At 40.0% G+C, this 9,120-nt stretch overlaps 1 protein-coding gene across 2 annotated transcripts; it reads left to right on the forward strand.

Moving 5' to 3' along the window:
• The first annotated feature begins 4,962 nt into the window (after positions 1 to 4,962).
• LOC115753784 (metal tolerance protein 11) lies at positions 4,963 to 8,752 on the forward strand. Of its 2 annotated transcripts, XR_007198515.1 has the most exons (8): positions 4,963 to 5,288; positions 6,072 to 6,181; positions 6,337 to 6,582; positions 7,522 to 7,602; positions 7,697 to 7,930; positions 8,009 to 8,400; positions 8,499 to 8,562; positions 8,651 to 8,752. XR_007198515.1 is itself a non-coding variant. In XM_030692597.2 (7 exons), exons 1-6 carry the CDS (start codon positions 5,120 to 5,122, stop codon positions 8,354 to 8,356), a joined length of 1,188 nt encoding a protein of 395 aa, XP_030548457.1. In that variant the 5' UTR covers positions 4,963 to 5,119; the 3' UTR covers positions 8,357 to 8,401; positions 8,500 to 8,752. The 2 variants fall into 2 exon arrangements, 1 of the variants encoding a protein (XP_030548457.1); XM_030692597.2 differs by having other exon boundaries at positions 8,009 to 8,401; positions 8,500 to 8,752.
• The last annotated feature ends 368 nt before the right edge of the window (positions 8,753 to 9,120 follow it).

Consider the following 9,120-nt stretch of genomic DNA (forward strand, 5'->3'; position numbering starts at 1 on the left):
GAAAATAAAATGGTTGAACGAGCATATATCTAACACTTGTGAAAGCAAAACCTTCACGAAGCTCTTTTAATCTCCTTTAAAACTAGATGTGTACACCAACAAAATTCGAGAAAAGCGAAATTCCAAAAATATTCACGCAAAAAATCTCAAATCTAGATTAGATCGGGATAGAAATTTCCTCAAAGCAGGAGAGAGGAGCTTTCAAATTTAGACTAAATCGGAAGAGAAAAGCTCCCAAATATGAGGAAAATAAGAAAAGAAAATAAAGAATCAAAACAACTTAAGAAGACGGGGAGGGAGAGAGCTAGCTCAAAACTTTCCCTTCATAAAGATTGAAGAAAGAAAAACTACGTGAATGTAAGAAAGAGAAGAGAACTACTTCCTGTCTAGAAAATTCAAGCAGGTAGACATTCGTTAACTGGATCTCCGGGTCATGAAATACCCCGTCCATGCCTGCCAAAATTCGAATAGTTGGCCCAAACATGAAATTATTCACAAACGAAGGATTGAATTTATGTTGCGCGTCCTATTCGCGAACATGTTCCATTCCTTTTATAGAGCTGACTTGTTTCGTCAACGTTAGAAAGTGCCATGGACCAATTTCGTTCGGCGCACCCCAATTGATATCTTCTCCCAAGAACTTTGTTCCCGCTTTTTTGTAATTTGTGTCACCATGGTCCGTTTTGCCATTTGCTTTTAATCGGTGCGTTGTTCTTTTAAATTCATTGCCGAATTCGTATTTTAGATTCTTCTACTATTGAACTTGCAGTGTTGTTGCCAAAATGGTTAACATGATTATCATTTTTGGGCTTTTCCCAATATTTTTCGAAGAGTTGACATTAAAAAGCCCATGCCCAAGCTAGATCTATCATTTGGGCCGAGCCCATAATTCAATTGATTAACGTCTCCCTTCGCGAGCTACACGTGGCGTCCGCAGATCACGTTGGACTGTTGGGTTGGAGTACGAAGATATGATCAATCTAAGTTTTCAATACTTTGGTGAACCCGCAAAAAAGCTTCCAAACATTATAATAGGAAAAGCTGGATTACCTTTTGTTTTTGTTAAACTGAATTTAAACAAAAAAAAAAACTCTTTTATCCGAATTTATGACTCATATTATTTAGGGGTGTCGATAGTTCAATTTAACCATTAGGATGTGAGCTTGAACCAAATTAAATATCGCCATGAACTGAATATGAACCGAACCAAAAATCCAATTTGGTTCGATTTTCGATTTTCTTTCTTTCTTTCTTTTATTTTCTTTTCATTTTTCTTTTTTTGGTTCAAAGCTAGCAAAATCGCCGGCAATTGGCCGAGGGCTGGCATGAGAGTTGCCGGCCCCGACCGAGGGCCGCAAAGCCCTTGCTAGTCGTGGGTGAGGGGTTGCGGCCATCGCCTCACCAGATCCGGCGTTGTCAAGCCAGCCCATGGGATTCGCGGCCCTCGCCCAAGGTCGGGTCTTTGCCCCAAAAAAAAAAAGAAAGAAAAGAAAAAAAATATATAAAATATAAAAAATGATTATTTTGAAGATTTTTATTGCAATTTAGTTAGTCGAACTAAATCAAATCGAAATAATTGAATTGGAAAACAAGAATGGTCATTTTTCAATTACCCAAATAAAAATCAAACCGAACCAAAATGCATAAAATTTTCAATTCGGCTCGGTTCGATTAGCAATTCAGTTCGATTTTGACACCCATGGTATTCTCTATACATTCCAAATGATTTGTTTGGTGTATTTGTATAAAATGCAGCTCGAGTCACCGAAAATGAAAAAGTAAAACTAATGAGGAATCCGTATACGTCTTCTTGATAATCACGCTCGCAGGCCTCAAGAAAAACAGACAGCATTAGCGGCACTTCTTCAGCAACAAAAAGCAAAAAAACGGATTTTTCACGTAAAAAAAAAAGGAAATAAAAGAAGGCCGAAATTATTTCAATTTATATAACCGTTTAAACTTTTAAAACGATTGACCACAATTTTACATAATTTTACATAAGTATCATGACGGAAGATCTTAAGTACATATATAAGTTTAACTTTTTCGAATAGTTGACGAGGGATTCACGAAATCTTATCGGAACGTTTGCGAATTTCGTGATGATTAAAAAACCAAGCATAAAAACCGGAAAACAATAGTATCTTTGGGGGCCTTTTGTCTCCGGGGCGGCTTTTTTCTTCCCTTTTTCGTTTTCCCCTTCCGTTGCTAATTTGAATATTGGAAGGTTTTAATTTATCAGGGAAATGAAGAATAAGATAAATAGAAATCTTTCGTTGATTCTTGTTAAAAGGATGTTGGCATCAAAGCAGGTCGTTAAAAGAGATTAGATAAGGTTGAATTGACATGTGCATTAATGTTTTGAATCGACGCTTTGAAAGCAAAAGGCAAGAAAAGTCGCAGAAGTAAGGGTGCCCATGATAAGACTTTTGAAAATAGATTTCTGCTCTAGATGTGTTTCCGGAGTAGAAATATGTTTAGTAAAAATTTTTACTTCTGAAAAACATTTCTATTTCTGAAGTTGTTTTTCCCTCAATTTGAAAAGTTAAAAAAAAGTAGCTTTTCAACTCAAAAAGTATTTTTCTGACAAAAAAAAAAAAACTCAAGAAGTACTTCTAAAAAAGAAAAAACCTCACAAAATACTTCTCATATTACCTTCTTTTTATTACACCATTATCCTCTCTTTGATTAGGTTTGCCTCCGCCGACTTCTACCGTCGCCCACCGCCGACCAACGACACCCATCGCCGCCCGACAACTGCCGACCATCGCCGTTGCAAACCATCATTGGCCACAGCCCATTGCCACCCGCAACCACCGCCAATCACCGACCATCGCTTGCCGCTTCCCATTGCCGCCCGCCGTCCTTGACCACCACTTACCACCGGCTGTGACCGCCGCCCATCGCCGGTCGTAATCACCGACCATTGCTTACCTCTCCCCACCGCTCGTCGCCGGCCGTGATCGTCGACCACCACCGTCGCCGCTAAGTGGTCGGAGTAAAAAAAATTAATTTCTTTATTTTTAAAAGTCAATAATATTTTTTTAATAATAAAATTTATTTTTAAATAAATTTTAAAATTTTAAAAATGAAGCAAAAATTTTTCGACCGCCAATAGTAATTCTTCATAGGAGATTTTTTGTTAATAATGTTTTAGAAGTAGAAATTTTCAATCGTTACCAAATGACTTTTTATAATCAGAAATCAACTTCTGGATCAAAAGTAAGAAAATCAACTTCTGTTTCTAAGTAAAAGCAGAAAAATCAACTTCTAATAAGAAGTTTATTTCTAAAATAGAAGTGTTATCATGCATGCCCTAACAATTTCGAGAATCGCATCAGAAGTTGCTGTTTCGCATCTTCTTTCAAAGCATCAATCGTGGCTGCCCGCAAAGGTCGTGGGAAAAAAAAATCAAAAAAATTATTACAAAACTATTAAAAAAATTATATACGTTAACGCTAGTCATGCCACATAAAACATTCGGCCTCCATGTTAGCAAATTTTTTATCTAAACTGGCCTGATGGAAGTTACCAATGCGAAAAAAATTTAGGATGAAATTGGTTCAATTGAAAAATTTAAAACTCAATTAGTATCAAAACAAAAAATTTATGTTTTTTTTTTGTACTTTTCTGCCATTAGTCATGATGACATGTAACTTGTCCGACCGAAGATCTATTCCCGGATTATCATCGCGGGATAAATGCGTCTTATTCGCGTGAAAAGTAGCGGTCTTTTGTTCCGTATTTTTATGTGTGGTGGGTGACAGGGTGTCATCGGTTTCCGAGTGGGGTTACATGGTGTCAATCCATAATTTTGTCATCCGCACGAAAGATTTGACCTTGCTGAAAGCTTCTGTGACTAACGTAATTGGAAAATTACCAACCATCTAATTGAAAAGAACAACCACGGCGGCCATAGAGCTTGGGCTCAACCCTTTTTAGAGCTCGGCAAGATAGCCATGGCTGTGCCGTCGAGCTCGCCCCCAGATTGAGGTTGGGGTCGTCGACCTTCGATTTGAGGTGTGCGACGGGCGCAAACAAGGGGGCCAATCTTGAGGAGAAGAGAAAAGAGTTGGGACGAGGTAAACAATGGGGGCGAAGGGTGTAGTGCGAGGATGAGCCATCGGAGATGATGACTCGAGAGAGCACATGCAAGGTGGTTTTTTTTTTTGGTCAAAACATGCAAGGTGGTTGAGTGGGGGAGAGAGAGGAAAATGAGGAAAGGGGAAGGGATTTTAGAGTTAGGATTTTCTTTTGAATAAGGCTGGTTCGGTCGATACCTAGATTGAATCGATCTGATGCTCGCCCCTACTCACATCAATGTGTTTGCCTAATTTACGGAAAAGAAGAATAAAAGGAAATATCGAGTCCGGCCAAATTATGATCGGCTTCCGCGTGTCAAAATCCTAAGGATCAAATTGTGTCTATTCCTAATCTTTTATGTTCATTCATTTTGTTAAGCATCGATCATTTTTAGAAAATGTTTTTCAAGTAATTTATTTTTATTGTATATTAAACAAACTCTCAATGACTGTTTTATTTTTCCCATTTTAGCCCTATCAACTAAATATATTTCCGGATTCCCATTTTGAAAATTACAGCGGTTGAAAACACGTTGAACGCATTTTGTCCAAATGCAAAGTACCGAAAGGTAAATCTTTGTCAAACTCGCCAGGGGCGAACGATAAAAATGAACACGTCCCCGCCGTACACGTGACAGATGAGATCCAAACACGTAACGCTAGCAAATGTCATTGTCCCCTTCCGATGATCGTGCAGCTGCCGAAAGAACGACTTACACCGACCAATCCTTGGATTCCACGTCACGCATCAGAGGTGACGAAAAGTTGGCGCGTGCGCGATACGCGCCCCGTTTTCGGTAATTCGTCGTCGGATCTTCCCGATTGCCGCCTCATGGTTCAAATAAGCGGACTGAGAAGACTAAGAGAGAGAGAGAGAGACAGAGTGACCCCAAGGTCCACAACTACCACCACCGCCACCTCCCGTGAATTCCCCATAAAGGCCCTGTCATCTCCCCCCTACGCGCTGTGTGCTCTCTTCTTCATTCCTTTCGCGAGGATCGGGGTGTTCGCGCAGTCTGTTTCGCCTTACCTGGGAAATGGCGGAGCCGGTGGCGGCGGAGCAGGACGAGGAGCAGTTGCTGTTGCCGGAGGCCAGCAACGGAGACCGGTCGTGGCGGCTGAACTTCGACGGGTTCAAATTCTCGCCGGAGCGCACGCAGAAGAAGCAACCTCGCGGGCTCCACGATTGCTGTCTGGGTGTTCTAGGTTCTCCCTCTGCCCGGGCCTTTTCTCCCTTTCTTTTCTCGACAAGTTTCCGGCTACACGGATACACGTCTGCGTTCCCTGTAGTTGCTTCGTTGTTTTCTTGCTTTGTTGTTCGCGTAAGTAGAAATGTTCTGATTTACTGGCGATTTTTACTTCTTCGCGACTCCTTTCCTCTTCCCCCCTCCCTCCCTCCCCCTCTCTTTTCTTGGTTACAGTTTTGAGCATGAGAGAGACGGTGCTGTCCAATCTCCCTGTGCCTTACTCTTTTGTTTAAAAAAGTTTTTATGCATCGAACTTGGGTGGACATCATAGCAGGGCAGTTGCTTGACTGCCTTCCTTGATATATCTGGCGACGCTATAAGCACATGGGATTACATCGTTGGCATGGAGTTGGCAATTAGTTGTTTAACTCTTCAGAAAAGATAGTTGCTAAGAAACTCATCTGAAGTTGATTGAAGGCCTAGCAGTATGAATGTTGGAGATGGATAAAACTTGGGAGCCATGGAAGGCCTGCAAAAATTGTTCGCTGGAATTAAAGGTTGTGATTGTGTCGTGAGCCTGAAATTGAGACTCAGCTTATTAGAAAGCATTAGTTATTCAATAAGCGATAAGGGTTGACGGTCGGTGATTTTTAACGACAAGGGACTGGTGCTTACTGGGATATGGATATCGAGTTCGTTCTACATGTTTTTGAGCTCAAGAAATCTAAACTCCCTCCCTCTTTTGCTGTTTAAATGCACAAGACATTGGATTTTTGAGATTCATTTGCTTTTTATGACTTAGGTCCTGAGGATAATGTCGCTGAGTACTATCAGCAACAAGTGGAAATGCTTGAGGGCTTCAACGAAATGGATGCTTTAACCGAACGTGGTTTTATTCCTGGAATGTCAAAGGTGATTCTTGAATTTTTATGCTCTGTACTGTCTACTAAATTAATTTGGTACATACAGACCAAAAATTAATAAAGTTGGGACCTCAATCTGATATAATAAACGTTTAATTGCCTGGCTGACAATTCCATTTGGAATGACTGGTGTTTTCTTTGCAGGAAGAACAGGAGAAGTTGGCTAGAAATGAAACATTTGCCATAAGGATATCAAATATTGCAAACATGGCTCTTTTTGCAGCGAAAGTATATGCTTCCATTAGAAGTGGATCGTTAGCCATCATAGCCTCGACATTGGACTCCCTTCTCGATCTGTTGTCAGGCTTCATCCTGTGGTTTACTGCATTCTCTATGCAAACGCCAAATCCCTATCAGTATCCTATAGGAAAGAAACGGATGCAACCATTGGTATGTCCACCATAAGTTATTGCTCATAAGAGTTGTGTTACCTAATTTTCTCACATCAGCACCGAGTGCTTCTTGCAATGTTCTGGGTTTTTAAGAAGTTTCTCCTTTTCTTTTCTCATATACAGGTTCATAGAACTAAAAGGCCAATATGCTTTCATCCTGAATTCGTTAATATTTCATAGCCCCCCATTTGTTTGAGATTGCTGTCATAGTTTAGTAAGTCCTTGGTTGATGACGTGGAATTCTTGGTTTAGTATTCCACTTGTTCGACCATCTTTAAGCAAGCTGTTTTGTTTTAAGGGTGAAAATTCTTCTCGTTGCCTTCTTGAGCCTTTCTTTATGATGTCTACACTTTCGTATGTCCAGCTATACCTGATTTTTTTTTTTTTTGGTTCCCTTTTCAATTTTATGATTTGGCCACTTGGATGATTGATTTGGCCTTGGATGATATACATAATGCTCGTTCTTTACAGTAATAAATGGCTGCCTCCTTGATTACATGACAAAGAAGAGTAATTTGGGAAGAAAAATTAGTTATTACTCTTTGTATTTTGAATAGATGTTTTCATCTTACTTTTCCTTGAAAATCTTTCAATGACCATTCAAAATATCAAAATTCAGTCCCAAATCAATTGAATGAGAGGCAAAATTGATTTCCTAACACCGATTTAAGGATTCGCCATAAATTCTGTGTGTTTTTCCTTAATTATTGTTCTTGTGTCTCTCCAGACCTTCCTTCTTACTCCGACCTCTTGGCCTCTTTCCACTGATATGATCATCTGATTTTTCCCACTTATGTTGTGAACATGATGAAATGTGAGCGGGTAATCTATTTAGTTCATAGGGATAATTGGTAGAATACTTGAAAATACAGCTCTTATGATTGCATCTGTTATTTTGTTTTTTGATTCTTGGCTTTAACATTTAAACGGCATGCAGGGAATCCTTGTTTTTGCCTCTGTGATGGCCACTCTTGGACTGCAGATCATCTTGGAGTCCGTGCAGCAATTGGTATCTGATGTATGTATTTCATTTACTTTAAGGCATGTAGTTGGGACCTATTTCTTCAAACAATGATGTACATTTTAACCATTTGAGTGCCTGTTGTTCCCAGGAGGCTGAATTTAATTTAGCAAGAGAGGAAGAACAATGGCTCGTGGGTATCATGCTCTCTGTGACTCTGGTCAAATTCCTCCTAGTCCTTTATTGCCGGTCATTCACAAATGAGATCGTCAAAGCATATGCCCAGGATCACTTTTTTGATGTCATAACCAATGTCATTGGTCTCATTGCTGCACTCTTGGCTAATTATGTTGCTGGTTGGATGGATCCTGCCGGAGCTATTATTGTAAGTGAATCTGCCCACTCCCTCTCTCATGTTCTTTGCTTCTCTTTTTGTACTCATGAAAGTTTGCTTGTCTTGTAGCTTGCGCTCTATACCATCCGGACATGGTCAATGACAGTCTTGGAAAACGTGAACTCCCTTGTAGGGAGATCTGCAGCTCCTGAATACCTTCAGAAACTTACGTACCTCTGTTGGAATCATCACAAGGCGATAGGACACATCGACACTGTCCGGGCTTACACCTTTGGATCCCACTACTTTGTCGAGGTGGACATCGTCCTGCCGGCTGATATGCCTCTGCAAGAGGCACATGACATCGGTGAGTCCTTGCAGGAGAAGCTAGAGCAACTGCCAGAAATCGAGCGCGCCTTTGTTCATCTTGACTACGAGTATTCTCACAAGCCAGAGCATGCTCAAAGGCATTCTTAGCGGTACTGCTTATATTATGTTTCCGAGCCCACTACACAAGCGACTGTGTATTATATAGTTGTACGGAAATTTAAATGTGATATGTGGCTACAGCTTTTGTAGCTTCAAAGTGTGGAAATGCTTCAAATCGTGCCTGCTGCATTTCCCAAATGACTGAATGCAGGGTTTCCCCTTATGAGTGTATAATGGGGGATATACAGGAAAAGGTATGTAGCTCTTACATATTGCTACGTATTTTGGATTGAAACAATTAGAATTTGGTTTAGTGAATTCTATATTGTATTATCCATTTTGGGATCCTTCAATGGAGATGATCCATTGATTCGAAATGTAAAGGAAAAAATCTATCTCACTTTATGTTATTCTGAAACTTGAAACCAATGATTCGTTGTTGGAGCAGATGGCGACGTTATATCGTCCGACATGTGTAGTTTTGATTTTTCAATGTATTTGCCTTTCTTAATGGAAATATATGCAGTCATTAGAAATTCTTGTTTAGGCAGTTCATGCCATTTATACTAAGTATTTGGATCTATGATATCGATTCTTTTGCATGTTTTGGTAGTAGCATATTATCCCGTGGAGTTAAAGGGTCCAAATTGGGAAGAAAGATGCGTTTTTACGAATTTTGTTCCACTTAATTCCTATTTCATTGCTACATATTTCTTTCGGGCTAAGTAATGGGGGCATAGGGTTGAGTAGGGTCGATTTTAACCATGTCAAAATCTGGTGGTTTTCCAGAATGGTCATTAACTTGTCCGTGC

This window comes from Rhodamnia argentea, chromosome 5 (genome assembly GCF_020921035.1).
Source record: "Rhodamnia argentea isolate NSW1041297 chromosome 5, ASM2092103v1, whole genome shotgun sequence".
Classification (NCBI taxonomy): domain Eukaryota; kingdom Viridiplantae; phylum Streptophyta; class Magnoliopsida; order Myrtales; family Myrtaceae; genus Rhodamnia; species Rhodamnia argentea.

Excerpts from the sequence above, each read along its gene's own strand:
- LOC115753784 (XM_030692597.2), top strand. The coding sequence starts at position 5,120 with ATGGCGGAGCCGGTGGCGGCGGAGCAGGACGAGGAGCAGTTGCTGTTG. Across the intron at positions 7,603-7,696 it reads TGCAGCAATTGGTATCTGAT|GAGGCTGAATTTAATTTAGC; the intron begins GTATGTATTTCA and ends TGTTGTTCCCAG. Across the intron at positions 7,931-8,008 it reads ATCCTGCCGGAGCTATTATT|CTTGCGCTCTATACCATCCG; the intron begins GTAAGTGAATCT and ends CTTGTCTTGTAG.